The following is a 21537-nucleotide window of genomic DNA, read 5'->3' on the forward strand; positions in this document are numbered from 1 at the left end:
CTAGTCTGTACATAAGTGTCTTCTTTTCCCTGTTACACCTAATGCAACACAGTATTATCTTAAGTACATTGCTACCCCATCTAGCATATACAACAGCCAGTAGAAAACGGTCTTTCATGCGAGTGGCACCTTGGAAGTTGCACAATATATTTAATTACATTGCTCTGACCCATTTCTCATTCACGACTTTAAATTTTACTTTTACAACATTCACTCAGACAGGACAGGAAAAGTAAAGCCTAGAATCTTAATGGACCATCAAGGCCTGTCCACATCAATAGGACAGTAGTAGATGGAACTACGTCTAAATGAGATTGCTGTTAGCAACATTGTAAGTTGTTTCTCTGACCAGTTGGGGAGAAATTCTTCACAGATACATCAAGACTTAGGCAAGCAAAACTGTGCTAATGGCTAGCTAGAGAGCATTAGCCTATGATAGTTTAATACTACTACTCATCCTCTCCACCTCCCAAAAAAACCTCCCTGTCCAGATTGCTCAAGATCACCATGCTAGAAGCCTGGTAGCTCTATATTGGTGTATAGATAAAGCATAGCAAAAGCCTTTGTCTGCATATTTTTCCCTGCGATCTACAGCCACCTTACCCATTCAATGTTGAGATGTTGAGACGTTTGAGTGGTGATTGATGGTGATTTTTTAAAGAACATATTTACTGAAAGTAGTTTTGTGTGAGTATAAGACAATTCAATGGGTAGCAAAACAGAGAGAAGAGCAGGAACCAAAATGCAAAGGATAATTTTACTTAAAAGACCAATTTTTTTTTTTTTATTGTACATTGGAGAAGAGTCTTTCCCCTGTGCCATCTTGTTTAAAGTTTATAAATTACAATTCCCCAAGAAGTATTAAGAGTTCATTTCAAGACCAAAGGAATAAAACTGTTGCAGTTCTAATTTTCACCATGAATAAAAGCTACCACGCTCCTCCTCCGATACTCATTGTGTACAGGAAATGCCACAGTCCCCCTGTACTTTGAGTCAGAGACCTGGGTGGAAGAGTGGCCATCCCTTCACTACTGCAGGTTCCAGGTGCAGCGTAGGAGTCTGGTGCCTGCTGGCTTGTCGTGTAGAGACAGAGCCTCAGCAATGAGGCTATAACATGGCTGGAATCTCTGAAGAGACAGTGTCCAAAGGCTGCCAGTGACAGTCCATCAAGGCATCATAGAGTTCTTCACTCTGTTCCATAAACTGTTTGTTTGCTTCAGTCACGTCCATCTGAGGCATTGGATCTAAAAGAGGAAAGAAACAAGGCATCAATGGGTCACATACAAATTGTGATTACAAATAACTAACATGCATTGTATTGAAACAAATGCAGAGGCTCACAATACATTCCTGGCACTTGCAAGAGAACTTTCGACCTGAGCATCTGAAAGTGCTTCACAGTCAGAGACTTTAAGGACAGAAGAAACAGTCATGATCATTTGGTCTGACCTCCTTCACATCGCAGACCACAGAACCTCACCCACCCACTCACTCCTGTAATAGACCCATAACTTCTGGCTGAGTTACTGAAGTCCTCAAATCTTGATTTAAAGACAAAAATTACAGAGAATCCACCATTTACTCTAGTGCAAACCAGAAAGTGACCCATACCCCATGCTGCTGCTGAAGGCAAAAACCACCCAGGGTCTCTGCCAATCTGACCTTGGGAAAGTTCCTTCCTGACCCCAAATATGATGATCAATTAGACCCTGAGCATGTGTGTGAGACCCACCAGCCAGAAACCTGGGAAAGAATTCTCTGTAGTAACTCAGAATCCTCCCATCTAGTGTCCCGTCTCCGGCCGTTGGAGGTATTTGCTAATAGCTGTTGTGGATGGGCCATATGCCATTGCAGGCAACCTCATTATACCATCCCCTCCATAAACAAGTCTTGAAACAAGTCACTTTTTGTGCCCTACTACTCTCCTTTGAAGGCTGTTCCAGAACTTCACTTTTCTGATGGTTAGAAGCTTTAGTCTAATGTCAAGCCTAAACTTGTTGATGGCCAGTTTATATCCATTTGTTCTTGTGCCAACACTGGCCCTTAAACTTGAATCATCCTTCTCCCTCCCTGCTGTTTATCTCGCTGATGTATTTAGAGATAGCAACCATATCTCCCCTCAGCCTTTGTTTTGTTAGGCTGAACAAGCCAAATCCTCAAGTCTCCTCTTGTAAGGTAGGTTCTCCATTCCTCTGATCAGTCAAGTAGCACTTCTCGGCACATGTTCCAGTTTGAATTCATGGGAGACCAGAACTGCACACAGCATTCCAGAAGAGGTCTCACAGGGGCTTTGTATACTGGTAATAACACTTCCCTGTCTCTACTGGAAATATCTCACCTGATGCATCCTAGGATTGCATTAGCCTTTTTCATGGCTGCATCACATTAGCGGCTCATAGTCACCCTGTGATCAGCTAATATACCTAAATCTTTCTCTGCCTCTGAGGAACTCCACTAGTAACCTCCCTCCAGTCTGACAATTCACCTTTCAGCATGACACACTGTAGTCTCCCCTTTAACCAGTTCCTTACCCACCTTTTGATTCTTGGATTAATCCCCATCTTCTCCAATTTAACTAATAATTTACCAGGTGGAACTGTATCAAACTCTTTACTGAAATCCAGACAGAATAGATCTACTGCATTTCCTTTGTCTAGAAAATCAGTTATCTTCTCAAAGAAAGAGATCAGGCTGGTCTGGCGCAATCTACCTTTTGTAAAACCATGCGGTATTTTATCCCAATTACCACATACCTCTAGGTCCTTAACTACTCTCTCTTCCAAAATTTGTTCTAAGACCTTGCATAAAACTGCAGTCAAACTAATTGGCCTGTAGTTTTCTGGATCACTTTCCCCCATCCCTTCTTAAATATAGATACCATATTTGCAATTCTTCAGTCACAGGGCATCATCCCCGAGTTTAGAGTAATTAAAAATCCTTGCTATTGGGCTTGCAATTTAATGTGCCAGTTCGTTTTATGGTTCTTGGATGCAGATTATCCAGGCCCCCCAATTTGGTCCCATTAAGCTGTTTGAATTTGGCTTCCACCTCAGATGTGGTAATTTCTACTTCCATATCCTCATTCCCATTAGTCACCCTGCCACTGTTCCCAAGATCCTCATTTAATCTTATTAAAAACTGAGCCAAAGTACTCATTTAGGTGTTGGGCCATATCTTTAACCTCTGCCCCATTTGCAGTGTTCAGCAGTCCCACTTCTCTCTTTGTTTTCTTTTTTATTTATATGACTAAAGAACGTTTTACTATTGGTTTTAATTTCCTTTGCAAGGTCCAGCTCTGATTGGCTTTTGGCAGTTCTCACTTTTTCCTCTACACTTTCTGACCTCCAAAAGGTAGCTTTCCTTGCTGATCCGCCCCTTCTTCCATTCCTTGTAGACTTTCTGCCTTCTCTTAATAACCTGCTTGAGATGCTTGTTCATTCAGTTTAGTCAGCAACCCCTCCCTACAAATTTTTCCCCTTGCTTGGGATGCAGGCTCTAGATAGTTTCTGCAACTTTGACTTAAAGTAATTCTAAGCCTCTTCCACATTCGGATTCTTGGCGTTCTTCAGTCCAGTCCACTTCCCTAATTCATTCCTTTAATTTTTTTAAAGTTGCCCTTTTGAAATCAAGAACCCTAGTTGCAGACTTATATTTGTTTATCCTTGCATTTAGATTAAATTGAATTGTTTCATGATTAAGGCTACAATTTAATCATGGGTATTTTTAGTAAAAGTCATGGACAAGTCATGGGCAAGAAACAAAAAAAAACAGCCCGTGACCTGTCCATGACTTATACCATAAATACTGCTGATTGAATCTTGGGGGGGCAAGGGACGTTGCAGGGGGATGGGAGTCCATGGCACCAGGGGGGTGGGGGGAAGTCTTGGGGGCCCACAGCCACTCCGGCCACTGCTGGAGGGGGAGCCCCAGGGGGCCAGCGGCTGCTCCGGCAGCCTCGGGACTGCTGCTCAGCCAGTCCCTGGGACCAGCTGCATCGGCTGCTGCTCAGGCTGTCCCCAGGGCCAGCTGCCTAGAGACGCCAGAGCAGCAGCAGGTGTGGCTGGCCCTGGGGCCAGGGCTGCTCCAGCACCGCCTAGTACGGCTGGCTGCAGAGCCGCTCCAGCAGGGGCAAGTGTGGCTGTCCCCAGGGCCAGCTGCTCGGTCGGCTCTTGGGTCAGCCACACTGGCCACTGCAGAAGTCACAGAGGTCTCAGGAAGTCACAGAATCCGTGACCTCCATGACAAACACAGAGCCCTATTCATGATCACTCAAACCAACGTTGTCGTCTACCTGTTCTTCTATGAGGTCTTCGCTGCTTACCAAAAATAAAGCTAAAATGGCATCACTTCTTGTTGGTTCGTGACTGTCTGGTAAAGAAATCTGTCAGTTATCACATCCAGGAATATCTGGGCCCTATGATTATTAGTAGTACTTGTCCTCCAATCGATATCTGGGAAATTAAAGTCTCCTAAAATCACACAATTCCCAGTAGTATTTATTTCATTAAATTCATCATGAATTGAGCAAGTGTCACAACACCCCTGTGAGGTAGGTATGAATAGGGTCTGTATTTTACATTTGGAGAAAATGTTTGTAAAGCACTTTGAAACTGAGTAGCAAAGCATAATGTGCTGACATTCTATTACTACAAAAAATACAAACTTTAAAGGGACCTGTGAGGTTGAGTTAGGCTTGTACTTGGATTGTTAAAACAAATTTGCAAAAAACAAATTAAAAAATCCCAGAAATATTTCCATTCTAAAAACCCAACCGAAAAACACAAAACATTTTTGTTTGGATTTAATATTCCCCTGTCACATTTGCAACCCAAAGATTATATTATCAGGTTAGCACAAGCACCAGGCAAGTGCATGAGTCAGAGTATGAAGTGAAACTGACTTGTCCATTGAAATGCAAAAAAAGAAAAAACAGACCATAGAAGTGTAAAAATTAGATTAAAATGCAGCATTATTACAATCAGATCAGACATGAACAGATCATGTGAGGAATATTTAAAAATATTATTAGATAAGATATTTTTGGGTTTTATATAAAATTCAGCATCTAAATACAGGGCAAGTTTAGTCAGCAAGAAAAACCCCCACAACAGAGGTACTCTAATTGGTGCTTTGCTGTATGAATATCAGAGGAGAGGAATTATCTTATATTATGAAATATTTTTAGAAACAAAGAGCTTTCCAATTAAGTGATGTCATACTCATATAGACCCTTGTAAAGACTCTGGCTGTTTGACTTTTTTTTTTTATGTAGCAATTTAAGAGAGAGAGAGAGACACCCTACACGTTGCATACTCAGCTCATGCCTATTAGCGTGAACACCGCACAAAAATTGTTGCTGCTTCCTGATTAAATATAAAAGGACAGTGATAACAGGAACAAACAGAATACACAACTGGGATGGTTTTATAACAGAGAAGATTTATTAAAGGAAGGACAACAACTTGTGATTTGCACAGGATTTAAGTTCATATTTTCAAGGGTGGAAGGGTATAAGCACTAGTCCATACAATCCTCTAGCAAAGACAATTAGTCTGTGCCCTGGCAAGGCTCAAGACTGGAATAGTAAGATTGGAATAAGGGTGCAGAGTAAGGGACTTCATAGGGAAGTCTGCACAGTACCTGCCCACACTATGGATCTGAAACTTTCATGAACCTCAAATTTATTCAAAAATACAGATGTTAAATGCCAATCCATGAAAACGCTGTATCAATATAATGAAAACAGCCAGTTGCAACGTAGATTTTAAAAAAAGACACATACCTTCCAATGCATCCTCACCAACTTCTTCATATGTCTGCAAGGGCAACAAAAATATCTTCAGGGCAACAAATATGTAACTGCGTCTGAAAACATCACCTGCTTATTACTGCTGCCACACACTGGGACGTTCACACAGGGGCTGATTAAGGCAGAATCCTTAGTACCCAAGCCCTGGGGTCCAGCCCTAGTAGGCTCTGAGATTCTGTGTAGGTCTAAAAGATGCAGCCCTTCCTGGAATCCTTGCAGTACGGCACGCTGAGGCCTTGCCCCGGCACACCCCATACACCAGGGCTTGTGTGGGATCCTTGAAAGGTAGACTTATGGCTGTCATCCACAGTGCCTATACCAGGGATATCCTTCCCCCAGCCACAACTGGGGCTTTAAGCGTCCCTTTATACAGCTCTGACCCCTTTACGCAGCATAAAGGTAAAGCAGCAGGCCACAATACCAGTCAGCTGTTTGCTACGTGGCTCTGCTTCCTTATGTGGCAGGAAGATCAAGGACCCAGGAAAACAGCTGTCCTTCTCCTGTTTGTAAAATGCTTTGGGATCTTTTGTGATGAGAGATTATTAAAATATAAACAATTAGTGCCATGTCCCTACCTGCATGGTGCTCTGTGTGTATCCATACTGTGGATAGCTGTAGCTATAACTGCCTGTGTTCTGGTCATATCCCCACTGGGCATAGTAGTTCTGATATTGTTGGTAATACTGGTTATAATTATAGTTGTACATCTGATTGTACTCCACCGTCTTCACACGGTTACTTAAAAAAAATAAAAAGAAAGACGTTACAAACAATGAAGACTATTTAAGGGAAAAAAACAGATGAGTGACATGATTTGATCTACATCATCTTCCAATACTGTGAACCTCAGGTGTACCTTTTGTTGGTGATGTTTTGTTTTGTTTGTTTTTCCATCCTCATACATTTGTAGGAGGGACTGGTTGGTTTTCCATCCCCACTCCTGCCCCCACTATTATTTTAATTATTAGAACACTTTGCTTTCTTACTACTGGATTAACGTAGCACAATTTTAGAGAGTAGGAGAGGGAACAGCTGAGAATTGTGAGCATCAGGTCTGGAATACTAGTCACTGGAACCCAGGATTCAAATCCCTGCAGGGAGGATTCATCCCTTCATCCATCTGACAAAGTAGAGACACACTGACTACTGTGTAGCATACTGCAGGAGGATAGGGGGTGGTTTTGGGTTTTAAAAACAGGGGCTCCTTTTTCTGTATGTGGGTGCTGAAGACCCCTGAGAGCTTTGCAAAAGAACAGTAGTATACCCCGGTCTGTGACAAAACTTCCCCTCACTACTAGTGTGTAGCAGGTTGTGTGATGAACAGTTGCCCCCTTCCTCTCAGAGGTGGGTGCAGTTCCGTGCTGTGATATGGATACCGTTTATGAAGTACTTTGGATTGAAAAGGACCATAGAAATGAAAAATGTTAGTTTTCAAATGGTCTGTGAACATGCCAAATTCTCGTTGCTTGCCATACAATGGGAATGCTTTCAGGGTCTGGGCTTCTGATTAATATGGTTTGAAATAAATGAGGAGGCAGAAAGGAGAGAGGACAAATATCCCTTAAAAATGAAAACATTATTTCACATATTAGAATACCCTTAATTAAGAAATTAAAGAGCAATAGAGTAAAGAGCAAACAAAATCTTAACACTATAGGACAACCCCGTTCCCTGGTCCCACCCAAGAGTTTTGGGGACATAAATAATTGCCCCCCCAGTCAATTTTTCAATTATCTGTATTACCATAATGCCTAGGAGCCTTAATCATGAACCAGGATCCCATTGTGCTAAGCGCTGTACAAACACAGAACAAAGATGGTCCCTACCTCAAAGAGTTTAATACCTACTGAACATTGCTATGGGATTACCAAAGAGACCACACTTTGGTTACCTAGAAGTCAAATGAGCAGGGTTAGACTATTTCCTATTTGAATGTAAAGGGACATTGCTAGGTCAAAAAATTGTATTTAAAAAAGAAAAAATCTGAATTTCTTCCTGAAGTACATGATTAAACCAGAGTTTTAAAAATGTAATGTTTAGTCTTGGTTTAATTTTTGCACTTCACTCAGGCTGGACAAAGAAATTCGGCTGGTCATTTTAAATCAGATTAACTTTTATTTTCAATGTTTCTGGTGAATGTCATTTTTGGAGTGGGGGATTCTCATACGTTAGTATAATGCGGCTATGTGATACACTTAAAGGCATTCCCTTGTTTGTTTTATGATTTTATTGTGTGGGATAGGCACTGAAAGCACTGGATGGGTGCCTAAATAAAAAATCATAAATTTTGGCTTGATAGATCTGTAGGGGAATGTTTAAATATAAACCACACACTTTTTGAATTCAAAGAGTAAAAATACCAGCTCTCTCTATTCATATTAAGTTTAAGACATATTCTTCTGAAATGCAGACTATAAATTTTAGGCCTAAACTTTCTGACAGTGTCTTCCTATGTGTAGATATGCATCAAAAATCAAACAGGTATGAAAAGCTCAGTTCTCTTTATTGTATATGATTTTCACCACTATAAGACATAGCAATAAAAAAGTCAAACAGTCCAAATCAATGTTTAATGAACTTCAGTACAGTAACTCCAGTTTCAACATTCACATAATTCATTTTAACTGAAATTGATCTTTACATTTGATTTTAAGAACAGATTTTAAACTAAGTATTTACAAAATCAGAAAGTCTTATGCAATTTAAACTACAGAGATTTTGCTCCGTCATCAGCTACTAAATATGAATATGAACTGAGAACAGGAAAGAGAATTATTACAAAACACGCATCTATTCCCATACTTACGCTTTTGGTATGGCCACACTCAAGCGTACGGGTTTAGAGCCCAATCCCACAGCCCCTTGGCACTCTGTCAGGGCTCTTTTCTGTTCTAGCTCGTCCGTGAATTTCACAAACCCATAACCTCTGCAGAAAGACATGGAATGGTTTGTATCACACTAAAGCAAAAGGCATTCCATTTTCAGATGTTTCAGACAAACCCATATGGGTTTAGGAATACACTATAGCTAATAAAACATGGACTTGGGAGAATACTTTGCTAGTGAAATGTCAACACAAAAGTGAAAGTCTGTCCATGTTTTTTTTTTTAGCAGGGATTAAATGATTCCCTATTCCAGTGACTTTCTATTATTTGCAGTGTTTGAAGTATTTCATGTCCTAACAATTGCCGTATTTTCAAAGGCATCAGAATAATACACATCTTGTACCAGCAGAAGTGGATTTTTGGGGACCTTTGTGGAACTGCATGAAATGAGTTGGAGCTAAAAGCTTGGATGGGGGTGTGGTGCAAGGGAGAAGATGAAAGGTAGGCACCGCTCACAGTTCTTAGGCACCTGTATAGACATTGTGAAGAAGGACCAGGCTTTTGATCTGTGTGACCTCCAGCTGTGGAGATGAAGGGAAGAGGGAGAAGAAAGAATCAGACCAGAAGTTTCTTCCCCATATGGCAGCAGTATTGGAAAGGGGGAATCAAAGCCAGCCTGTATAGCCTCTCAGGCAGTGCAGAGCTAATAAGCAGCCACGGGCATCACTTGTGTCTCAAACTGGCCCCAATGTGATGCAAAGAGTTTGCTTTTCTACAGGGTGAATTAAGACAGACTTCCTAGTCCAAGCCCATCTACACTCGGGAACTTTTCTACAAAGTTTCTTGTTGTTGCTAACACCTGCGCTGCTCTGCCAGCATTAGCAACACTGGATATATTAATTATATCTGCTCTGGGCAGCCTCACTTGAACAACAGTGACACACAGCCAGCTGCCCTTCAACACAAGGGCTTCCAATGTCACTAAGACCAGTAGAGCTGAACCAGAATTGACAACAGCAGAAAATGTTTAGAACATTTTCCTAGCTTTAGAGTGGGATCTAGAGGCTGTCATGAGTCAGAGGTAATTCAGCAGCACACAACTGAGTAGTGCCAACTTGCCGGGGTGGGCTGGGCTGCCTCAATGGACGTGGCAGAAAGATCAAGAACTTAGGAGTGAGAGGAAAAGAGTCTATCCAGGTGGAGAGTGGATGTTGGAAGGGAAAGAAAGCCTGGACTAGTTAATTAAGCCAGAGCAAATGCCTCAGCAGACACAGTTATAACCCGTTTTCAACAGGTATCGGTTTAGTTTGCTCCCGCAGTGGTACAGGGGCAAACTAAACCAGTGTAAGTCACGTTTAAAATCGATGTAAGTGTCCACACACGAAGTTGAACTGATCGACTAAATCAGGTTTTTAAAAAAATGACATCTTTAATATAAAACCACTGCAATTCTGGGTGTTGTTCAGGCTCTTGTTGAAGAAGGTGGGGAGGTTTTACAGCTTAAAAGAATCTGACCAGAGCACTCTTCCCCAGACATAAAACCAGGACACTCACTTGCCTCGATGACATGTTCTATTTTTAAATTTGAGTGCTGAGCAAAGAACCCTTTTATTGAGAAGATACAACAGAAAAGAAAATGGTGCATTTAGGATGCCTATTTAATCATATCAAGAGGGCAGACTTCAGATTTCTGGTTTAGGTTGGGTCATTTCCAGAATCTAAAAATGAGGGTTAAGCTATAGCATATTTAGACAGTGAATCACAGTTTTGTTTGGTATCTGGCTCCTATAGCATCTAAAACATCCAAAACTATTCAAGAGTCAAATTCACATTGAAAGTCAAAGGGGACTGGTGTTCATAAATCACTTAGTGCTTTTGAAAACCTCCTAACAGGCAATAAAACATTTTTAATAAAAATACACACAGATCTAATACAGAGTAGCAAAAGTATGGTATTGTGAATAGCAGAAAACAGACATACTGAATATTTAATATAGAAAATTCAGTCTCGTGATCTGGTTGGTTAAGTCCTAAGCAAAACTAATACAACTACTCCTTTTCCCTCACTGCCTTTGGAAAGAGGCAAAGTCTATGAGTTTAGAGATGGCCTATTTTATTCAAAAGATCTCACAATACATGAAGCAAGAGAGAGGAAGGTAAACTTACTTGGAAACTCCCGTCTGGTCCAAAACAACTTTGCCACCTCTACATGACGGATAAACTTTAACAAAAAACTCATATAACATGCCATCGTCCACATCGGGGGTAAGATCTCCCACAAAGAGTGAGTATTCTGGACTAAAGGAGTCAATAAAGAGTACATTTTATGAATAGCATGCCCTTGAGCAAGTCACTTAATCTCTCTGTGATTCAGGCTAGCCATCTGTAACATAAGGCTAATACCTACCGCATTGGGCGACTGCAAGAATTAATCACACAATTGTTGTTACAGTACAGACCCGTTTATACGCGAATCCGCTTAAAGCATGGTAGCGCCATGCCTCCCAGTGCTACCAGTTTAACACGTTGAGACTCGTTAACACGCGGTACACGAACTTGCTGTGTAGTGCTACAGATCTGCTCACTAACATAGAAATCAACAGGAAGTGTGGCATGGAAACGTGTTGTACGTCTTTACCGATACTGGTAAAGGCGTATCACGCATGCTTAGTCATTGTCACGCTAGAGAGATATATAATACTGTAGTTATATAGTAATAGATATACTACATTAGAAAATTTTAACTGTAGGCCTAATATAATGGCAGAGGGTAAGCATTAGTGTTCCTACACTGTAGGAGAAAAGCTAGCTGCAATAGATCGAGTAAATAGCAGAGAAACCCAGGCCAAAGTTTCAAAAGCTATTGGGATTGCTGAATCTACTCTCCGAGGATGGCTAAAAAATGAATCTAAACTGAACGGCTTTGTACAAAATATTGATTCTGCCACGGGACTTAAGCGAAAACATGTGCACTATTCTGCAAAACCCACAATAGGCAAAGCCATGCGCTCGTGGTTTGCTCAGAAAGGCTGAAAGGAATGCTGCTAAGTGGGCCAATTCTTCAAGCCCAAGAGACAAAATTTGGAAATTTAACGGGAGATGAATCATTCCAAGCCAGCAAGGGGTTTATAAGTCATTTAAAAAAGCGTCATGGCATAGCGCAGGCATCGATGATAAAAGATTTTAGTTTGGGTACGTTGCCAGAAATCATTACCGAGTGGCTGGAGATGGATGAAGATTGCCCGACTTCAGAATTTCTGTCTGAGGAAGAAATATTAACGGGCTGCAAGGCTACATCAGACCGCGAAAGTGATGGTGAGAATTCTAATAACGCAGGCCTAAATGACAATGACGACGAGGATGTCGTTGAAAAGGTCAAAATTTTGCCCACAGAAGCCCTTAGTCCTGTAGAAACTGTTGTAAGATTTATGGAGGAGCAAAATGTGGAAAATATAAAAATTATTCATCTGTGGCGAATGACAGACTTCATAAGAAAAAAAAATGCGAGCCAGAAAGAGCAGAAAATAACGGCTTTTTTTCTAAGTGAATTGACAGACACTTTTTTTCAGCATGGCCCTCTTAACCTCTGTTCCATTAACACGCGGTCATGACGGCTTGACTCCTGACATCCACGCGTAAACAGGTCTGTACTGTGTATGGCTGGAACCCCCTTTCTGACCCCATCTGTCAGCTTTGACCCTCACCTCTGAGTCCCTCCTCAAAATGCACTTCTTCAAAGAGGCTTATGAATGAGTCTAAAAATAAAAATGTAATCCCTAAGATGCAAATATCACTCACCTAAGCAACCATATTGTTGTCAACCTTGTACATATGTACCTCAATCCCTCCCTGTGTTGTTCTCAACTTCAGTTATGTGAATTCTTCTGGGCAGGCATTCTGTCTTTATTTTGCCAAGTGCCAGGCATATTTATGACATTATATAAACAATACAAACATATTTTTATTATGTGAAGCACTTTGAGGTGCATGGAAGTTGCTAAGGCAATACACTGTATCATAAACCTCTCCACTGTGTTTAATTACACTTTAAAGCAGTCTCGTTTCTTAATTATTGGTTTGTTGCCTGGCACTGCCCACCTCAAATGGCAATTAAGATTTAAATTTTATGCTTCTAGTTAAAATTCCCCTACTCTATATTGCTAGGAGCTGATCTGGTCCAGCAATACTGAATGTATGGATTTGCACTCTCTGAATACTCTTTTGCAAGGGAGCTCACAAACAAACAAGGACAATGTTTGAATACAAAATGCTTACCTGTTATCAGGCTGCTTTCCATATGTTGCGTAGTTCAGTTTAAATCGCTTTGACTGAAACAAGGATAAATAGAAACTGATAATATGTAAAACCATGTGGGTTCACTTTAGAACATTTTTATAATCATAATTAGAAAAAATAAAAGTGATTTTAGAAAACACTAATTTTAAACCATTTTCTTAATAATGGCAAGTGTTAAATGCTTAACACTGGCAGGTCTGTAGGCTAAAGCATTAGAGGACAAGTCCTTAGCCAGTGTAAATTGACTTCAATGAAGCTATTACAATTTATACCAGTTGAGGATCTACCCCCTGGTCAGGATGTCTTGCCTGCCCACCCCAAGAGATTTTGGCTGCCTTTACTACAAAAGTATTCTAAAAGGTTAGCAGAAGACTGGGAGACACACCAGGGTCTTTCATTTTCACATCTCCAGAGAGAAGAGAAAACAAAAGTACCAACAATCACCATTAAATGAGACCTTCCACATTTTGGTATTTTTAATTAAAATATAAAATACAAATTTAGAGAAGTGTACTTTACAGGAATGTTAACCAAACAGAATCTGACACACTGGAAACCAAATCTTCAATCATAACATTTCTAGATACTTTACTGATACTTTACTCTGTATTTTAGATTGCTTGTGTAGTTTTGATGTGCATTTCCTGTGTAGCTGGACTTGAGTAACTTTTGTTGCTAAGGCTCAAGAATGATGTGAGGCTTGAACTTCATGCTTCTCTTGGCAAACCAAAGTTACGCAAAACTCTGTGAAAGCTCAGCTCCATTTCAACCCACATAGATATTATAATCTGTGCAAAATGATCTGCTAGTATTGTGCTGGTAACAGGTTTCAAAGGGTAGCCTGCTTTTTCCTTCCTGTTGCCTGGTTTTTGTCATGCTTTGACCACACTGCAAAGGATCAGAAATTCACAAATGCAACTATCTGCTGCTACCCAAGTTTTATCCATCCATTCAACCTGAAATAGGCATATGTCTTAAAAATTAATGAAATCCTTCCAGAGAGTTTCCAATAAGAATGTTAGTAACTGCATACCCATCAGCTCCTAAAGAAAAGAAGAACTCCCAATTTGCTGATTATTTTGATAATCTCAATTCCTAATTATTGTGGGATCCCTTTTCTCCATCCCTCCCTATTCCTGCTCCTCTACTAATTAATTTGGTTTACTTACTGGTGTGGCACCAGGAAGTGGTTTTCCATTGATTTTGTGTAAACACTTCTCTGCAGTAGCCAGATCTGCAAATTCTACAAAGCAGTAGCCTGCTGGAATTCTGAAGACAGGAGGGAGAGAGAGAGAGAGAGAGTTTTAAGATTACAAAGTTTAGACTCCATCTGGGGAAAAGAGCAATATTTATGATTCTCTGAAGGATGCAGAGAGGGGGAGGAATTTCCTATAATCACCATTTTGAAATTAGAACATTTTCAAAATGTTAACTCAGCTTGCATAGAGGAGCGACTAAGCAGCAAATGATCTCAAATGAAGTGACAGCGCACAAGGCCATGTCAGCTGTATTCTCCAATTACAGAGCCAACAAAGTGGAGGGGGAAGGGAGAAATAATAAATTTAGTACAAATCCCTCAAAAATCAAAGGTAATTATTTTTCTCCCCACGTTTATACTTTTTCATTTAATAAAATACAAATTTCTGATGCTCACTTTGTAAATATGGCAACACCCTGTTAAACAGAAAGATCTGATGACTATATTCCTGTATAACGTCTCTTTAAACAAAAGCTAACCATTGTAATGATTGTTTTGTTTCTGATATTGACATGGCAAGGATTTGTGAACTTGCTAAAACTTCCTAAATAAACAAATAAAAAAACAAATACAAACTTCCCTACTAGAGTCTAACAGTTTTAAATGTTTGCAAGCAAAGCTATGTAAGGCTGAGACTTTATTTTAATCTGCATCCATTAGTCTCATTCTAATCTTTGTGAGGGAGATCAAAAGAGCCAAGCAAGACTCTGGCTAAACTATAAGTATTTTCTTTATGTTTCCCACCTTTGCTAGCACTAGTGTAGACTGGTCACTAGCACTGTAACTACCATATCACATTAGGCCTTCATCCTTTACTGTGTAGTGTGCTGGTGGGGTGGATTGCAGTGCCTGCCTGGCACCCACTATCTTTAGCGATGCTCTATTTGGGCACAGAAGTCCATGCAAACACAATATAGGATTGATGCCTAACCCTATTCAAATACCGGCAGCACCCTCTTCCACTGTTCTTACCAGCGTAGCTGTATTGTTGGTAGCAATGGTGGGAAATGTAAAGGAGAACAATTCTAGCACAGACAAGGCCACAATGAGGCCTGTGGTTTGGAAAGGGATAATCTAAATGCAAGAATATATTATTAAAATGAACCGATAGTAAACATAAACGATTACCCTGTCAATCTATTTCGGATGATTTTTACACTTAGAACAAGTTCTCCCATGGTGGCAAAGGCTCTTGAAACGAAGTTCTCATCCATGTATGGCTCCAGCTATAACGAGAAGGTTGAAGTTAGATTGGGGAGTTGGGGGGATAACACACAGTGTCACCCATACCAGTTAAACCTCCTGGACAAGCACTTTGCCTATACACTTAAAAAAAGCAGTAAGACCTGTTTAGAAGGGCCAGCATCACCAACAGCATGGGCCAAAACCCCACACCCATAAACCAGCAAGGGTGTACAGAGCCAGTCCCAACAAGATGGTCTGCAAAACAGAACCATTGGGGAACTGAGGGATGAAGCATTTAGGGAGACAGAGGCCTTCCGGAGAAGGAACAACCACAGGGAAGAGGTATTTAGGAATAAATCTCGCATAGGATGAGGCACTGTATGGGGGGTTAGAGGGATGACAGCATATCCGAGGAGAGTAAGAAGTGACACTATCTGTAGATGTAATGGGGTAGAGGGCAGCACTATCGGGGGGGGGGGGGGTAATGGGGTGGGGGTGGCACTGCACTGGTGTGGAAGGTAGGGGTGACACTATCTGTAGCGATAATGGGGTATGGGGCACATATAGGGGAGAGCAGGGGTGGCACTGTATCTGTGGGGGTGGGAAATATAGAAGTTGCAATGTATATGGAGGATATAGGGACTGCGGGATGAGGGTAGGGGTGCCACTGCACTGTGTCTGTGGGGGATATAAGGTAGGGGGTGGCCCAGTGTCTGTGGGGCAATGGGGCAGGTGCTGTCTCAATGGGGCAGGGTGCTGCATGCAGGGGAGGGGAGGTGAGGCTGGCACTGTCTGTGAACTAGAAGGGTAGGAGTAGCGCTGTATGTGTGGGGCGGATGTGGGGTGGCACTGCATGAGTGCGGGGATACAGGGCTGGCAGGGCAGCATGTGGGGAGATATGGGGTGGCAGCATGAGGGTGTAATGGGCAAGCCTGGCCCTGTGTCTGTGGGGGAAATGGAGGTGGCGCTGTGTCTGCAGGGAAGGGCTGGCGCGGTGTCTGGGGGGATATGGAGGTGGGGGGCTGTGTCTTTGGGGCAGTGGGGCAGGGCTGGCGCGGTATCAGGGAGGGATATGGAGGTGGGGGGAGCCTGTGTCTGTGGGGCAATGGGGCAGGGCTGGTGCGGTGTCTGGGGGGATATGGAGGTGGGGGGCTGTGTCTGTAGGGCAATGGGGCAGGGCTGGCGCGGTGTCTGGGGGGCTGTGTCAGTGGGGGGCTGTGTCAGTGGGGCAGGGCTGGCGCAGTGTCTGGGGGGATTTGGAGGTGGGGGGATGTGTCTGTGGGGCAATGGGGCAGGGCTGGCGCGGTGTCTGGGGGGATATGGAGGTGGGGGGCTGTGTCTGTGGGGCAATAGGGCAGGGCTGGCGCGGTGTCTGAGGGGATATGGAGGTGGGGGGCTGTGTCTGTGGGGCAATGGCGCAGGGCTGGCGCGGTGTCTGGGGGGATATGGAGGTGGGGGGAGCCTGTGTCTGTGGGGCAGTGGGGCAGGGCTGGCGTGGTGTCTGGGGGGCTGTGTCAGTGGGGCAGAGCTGGCGCGGTGTCTGAGGGGATATGGAGGTGGGGGGCTGTGTCTGTGGGGCAATGGCGCAGGGCTGGCGCGGTGTCTGGGGGGATATGGAGGTGGGGGGAGCCTGTGTCTGTGGGGCAGTGGGGCAGGGCTGGCGTGGTGTCTGGGGGGCTGTGTCAGTGGGGCAGGGCTGGCGCGGTGTCTGAGGGGATATGGAGGTGGGGGGCTGTGTCTGTGGGGCAATGGCGCAGGGCTGGCGCGGTGTCTGGGGGGATATGGAGGTGGGGGGAGCCTGTGTCTGTGGGGCAGTGGGGCAGGGCTGGCGTGGTGTCTGGGGGGCTGTGTCTGTGGGGCAGTGGGGCAGGGCTGGCGCGGTGTCTGGGGGGATTTGGAGGTGGGGGGCTGTGTCTGTGGGGCAGTGGGGCAGGGCTGGCGCGGTGTCTGGGGGGCTGTGTCAGTGGGGGGCTGTGTCAGTGGGGCAGGGCTGGCGCGGTGTCTGAGGGGATTTGGAGGTGGGGGGCTGTGTCTGTGGGGCAATGGGGCAGGGCTGGCGCGGTGTCTGGGGGGCTGTGTCAGTGGGGGGCTGTGTCAGTGGGGCAGGGCTGGCGCGGTGTCAGTGGGGGGCTGTGTCTGTGGGGCAGGGCTGGCGCGGTGTCTGAGGGGATTTGGAGGTGGGGGGCTGTGTCTGGGGGGCAATGGGGCAGGGCTGGCGCGGTGTCTGGGGGGCTGTGTCAGTGGGGGGCTGTGTCAGTGGGGCAGGGCTGGCGCGGTGTCTGGGGGGAGTTGGAGGTGGGGGGCTGTGTCTGTGGGGCAGGGCTGGCGCGGTGTCTGGGGGGAGTTGGAGGTGGGGGGCTGTGTCTGGGGGGCAGGGCTGGCGCGGTGTCTGGGGGGAGTTGGAGGTGGGGGGCTGTGTCTGGGGGGCAATGGGGCAGGGCTGGCGCGGTGTCTGGGGGGCTGTGTCAGTGGGGGGCTGTGTCAGTGGGGCAGGGCTGGCGCGGTGTCTGGGGGGAGTTGGAGGTGGGGGGCTGTGTCAGTGGGGCAGGGCTGGCGCGGTGTCAGTGGGGGGCTGTGTCTGTGGGGCAGGGCTGGCGCGGTGTCTGGGGGGAGTTGGAGGTGGGGGGCTGTGTCTGGGGGGCAGTGGGGCAGGGCTGGCACGGTGTCTGGGGGGAGTTGGAGGTGGGGGGCTGTGTCTGTGGGGCAGTGGGGCAGGGCTGGCGCGGTGTCTGGGGGGCTGTGTCTGGGGGGCAATGGGGCAGGGCTGGCGCGGTGTCAGTGGGGGGCTGTGTCTGGGGGGCAGGGCTGGCGCGGTGTCTGGGGGGAGTTGGAGGTGGGGGGCTGTGTCTGTGGGGCAGTGGGGCAGGGCTGGCGCGGTGTCTGTGGGGCAGTGGGGCAGGGCTGGCGCGGTGTCTGGGGGGCTGTGTCTGGGGGGCAGTGGGGCAGGGCTGGCGCGGTGTCTGGGGGGCTGTGTCTGTGGGGCAGTGGGGCAGGGCTGGCGCGGTGTCTGGGGGGCTGTGTCTGTGGGGCAGTGGGGCAGGGCTGGCGCGGTGTCTGGGGGGCTGTGTCTGGGGGGCAATGGGGCAGGGCTGGCGCGGTGTCTGGGGGGCTGTGTCAGTGGGGCAGGGCTGGCGCGGTGTCTGGGGGGCTGTGTCTGGGGGGAGTTGGAGGTGGGGGGCTGTGTCTGGGGGGCAGTGGGGCAGGGCTGGCGCGGTGTCAGTGGGGGGCTGTGTCTGTGGGGCAGGGCTGGCGCGGTGTCTGGGGGGAGTTGGAGGTGGGGGGCTGTGTCTGGGGGGCAGTGGGGCAGGGCTGGCGCGGTGTCAGTGGGGGGCTGTGTCTGTGGGGCAGTGGGGCAGGGCTGGCGCGGTGTCTGGGGGGATTTGGAGGTGGGGGGTTGTCAGTGGGGCAGGGCTGGCGCGGTGTCTGGGGGGCTGTGTCTGGGGGGCAGGGGGGCAGGGCTGGCGCGGTGTCTGGGGGGCTGTGTCTGGGGGGCAGGGGGGCAGGGCTGGCGCGGTGTCTGGGGGGCTGTGTCTGGGGGGCAGGGGGGCAGGGCTGGCGCGGTGTCTGGGGGGCTGTGTCTGTGGGGCAGTGGGGCAGGGCTGGCGCGGTGTCAGTGGGGGGCTGTGTCTGTGGGGCAGTGGGGCAGGGCTGGCGCGGTGTCTGGGGGGCTGTGTCTGTGGGGCAGTGGGGCAGGGCTGGCGCGGTGTCTGGGGGGCTGTGTCTGGGGGGCAATGGGGCAGGGCTGGCGCGGTGTCTGGGGGGCTGTGTCAGTGGGGCAGGGCTGGCGCGGTGTCTGGGGGGCTGTGTCTGGGGGGCAGGGGGGCAGGGCTGGCGCGGTGTCTGGGGGGCTGTGTCTGGGGGGCAGGGGGGCAGGGCTGGCGCGGTGTCTGGGGGGCTGTGTCTGGGGGGCAGGGGGGCAGGGGGCCGGGGCGGGGCAGGCCGGCGCTGTCTAGGAGCTGGCAGGGTGCGGGGGGCACGTGCGGGGCGGACGCGGGGTGGCCGCAGGGCAGCGTGTGGGTGATGGGCAGGGTGCGCGTGGCCGTGGGGCGGGTGCCCGGGCCGCGCGTGGGGGCCGCACCCCTCCCCGGCTCGCGGCGTCGGGCCCCCGGCCCCACCCCCGGCCCTGCCCGAGCCCCGCCCCCAGCGGCCCCGCGCCGCGGCCCGGCCGCCCCGCACTCACGTCCCCCATCCACAGGCTGGCGGCCATGCTGCTCCCGCAGGCCCCGGGCGGGCTCGGGGGGCCGCGGCTCCGGCTGCCCGCTCGGCCCCGCCGCCGCTTCCGCCGGCGCCGCCTCACGGTGTCTCCGGAGCCCGCTCCGGCCGCCGCGCTTCCCCGCCGCCTCCTCCTGCGGGGCCCGGCCGGGCAGAGAGCGGAGCCGCCGCCAGCCAGGGCCCCGAGCCGCCCACAGCGGGCCCTGCCGGCGGGAGGAGCAACGGCAGCGCGCGGGAATCCGGCCGGGGCAGATGGGGGTAGCTTGGGAGGTGGGGCAGGAGGAGCTGGGGGGGTAGGATGGGGTGGGGGCAGGGCCAGGAGGAGCTGGGGTAACTTGGGAGGTGGGGCAGGAGGAGCTGGGGGGGTAGGATGGGGTGGGGGCAGGGACAGGAGGAGTTGGGGTAACTTGGGAGGTGGGGCAGGAGGAGTTGGGGGGGTAGGATGGGGTGGGGGCAGGGACAGGAGGAGTTGGGGTAACTTGGGAGGTGGGGCAGGAGGAGTTGGGGGGGTAGGTCGGATGGGGCACGGACAGGAGGAGCTGGGGTAACTTGGGAGGTGGGGCAGGAGGAGCTGGGGGGGTAGGTCGGATGGGGCAGGGACAGGAGGAGCTGGGGTAACTTGGGAGGTGGGGCAGGAGGAGCTGGGGGGGTAGGATGGGGTGGGGGCAGGGACAGGAGGAGCTGGGGTAACTTGGGAGGTGGGGCAGGAGGAGCTGGGGGGGTAGGTAGGATGGGGCAGGGACAGGAGGAGCTGGGGTAGCTTGGGAGGTGGGGCAGGAGGAGCTGGGGGGGTAGGATGGGGTGGGGGCAGGGACAGGAGGAGTTGGGGTAGCTTGGGAGGTGGGGCAGGAGGAGTTGGGGGGGTAGGATGGGGTGGGGGCAGGGACAGGAGGAGTTGGGGGGGTAGGTCGGATGGGGCAGGGACAGGAGGAGTTGGGGTAACTTGGGAGGTGGGGCAGGAGGAGTTGGGGGGGTAGGTCGGATGGGGCAGGGACAGGAGGAGCTGGGGTAGCTTGGGAGGTGGGGCAGGAGGAGCTGGGGGGGTAGGTAGGATGGGGCAGGGACAGGAGGAGCTGGGGTAGCTTGGGAGGTGGGGCAGGAGGAGTTGGGGGGGTAGGTAGGGTGGGGTGGGGGCGTGGACAGGAGGTGTTGGGGTGAGGGGTAGCTTGGGGGTGGAGCAGGAGGAGTTGGTGGTGTGGGTAGAATGGGGGAGTAGGAGCTGGGGTAAGACGGGCAGGTGCAGGAGGTAGGGAAAGGAATATGCAACCTGTGGCTTCTAGGAGCTACTTTGAATCCAGCCGAGAGTAGTATTTACATTGTTGTCAACTCCTCTCACTGTATCTCGTGTTTTTCTTAAAGCCCTAGCTCCTGGATTCACAAGATTACTGAGAGTCTCCACTTTCATTTAAGAAAGAAAAAGTTTCTAGCCCTCATGATGATTGTGCAGAAAAGCTTGAACATGACCAAGTACAGCCTAAAGGCTCCGAAACCTGTAGGCAAATAAAATGAATGTCAAATTTAGTATTTTAAAAAAATTCTCATGAGTTTTGAGCACTTTCAAGCATTCAACACTCATGAGGCAGGCCCTCCAAAATAATGAGATCAGCTTAAAAATAATGAGATTTAAAACAATGAATTGTATTATTATTAATTTATTTCTATTGTGGTAATACATAGGAGCCCCAGTCACAGACCAATATTCCACTGTGCTAGGTGCTGCATAAACATAACAAAAAGACAGTGCGCACCGCAAAGGGCTTGTAAGCTAATGATACTTTCACAGGTGATTTTTTTTTCCCTTCTGTTTTTTGTGCCTTGAGAGTTTGCTCAGGTCATAGTTACAATCTTTTCTTGCAAAAGCTGGCAATACTCCAGTACTGTGGGAGTGACTGAAATTGGCCAAGTTTGAAGGTTTTTTAGAGGCCTGTTTGGCAATGTTCCCTCTAATTTTT

At 47.7% G+C, this 21537-nt stretch overlaps 1 protein-coding gene across 1 annotated transcript; it reads right to left on the reverse strand.

Annotated features, from left to right (window-relative positions):
• Window positions 1-752: 752 nt before the first annotated feature.
• Window positions 753-19732, reverse strand: TRNAU1AP (tRNA selenocysteine 1 associated protein 1). The gene is made up of 9 exons (XM_073317546.1): window positions 19554-19732; window positions 15317-15414; window positions 14100-14199; window positions 12910-12962; window positions 10801-10932; window positions 8616-8735; window positions 6385-6547; window positions 5783-5816; window positions 753-1244 (listed from the first exon to the last, which is right to left on the reverse strand). The coding sequence occupies exons 1-9, from the start codon at window positions 19578-19580 to the stop codon at window positions 1108-1110; spliced, it is 864 nt and encodes a 287-aa protein (XP_073173647.1). The 5' UTR covers window positions 19581-19732; the 3' UTR covers window positions 753-1107.
• Window positions 19733-21537: the final 1805 nt, after the last annotated feature.

The sequence above is a fragment of the Lepidochelys kempii genome, chromosome 19, assembly GCF_965140265.1.
Source record: "Lepidochelys kempii isolate rLepKem1 chromosome 19, rLepKem1.hap2, whole genome shotgun sequence".
Classification (NCBI taxonomy): Eukaryota; Metazoa; Chordata; order Testudines; family Cheloniidae; genus Lepidochelys; species Lepidochelys kempii.

Bases quoted from the DNA above. Each gene is read 5' to 3' on its own strand.
- TRNAU1AP (XM_073317546.1), bottom strand. From the start codon at position 19,580: ATGGCCGCCAGCCTGTGGATGGGGGAC. The intron at 12,963-14,099 runs GTAAGTAAACCA...TCCTTGTTTCAG, and splicing joins CACTTCCTGGTGCCACACCA to TCAAAGCGATTTAAACTGAA. The intron at 6,548-8,615 runs GTAAGTATGGGA...ATTTTTTTTAAG, and splicing joins AGTGTGGCCATACCAAAAGC to TAACCGTGTGAAGACGGTGG.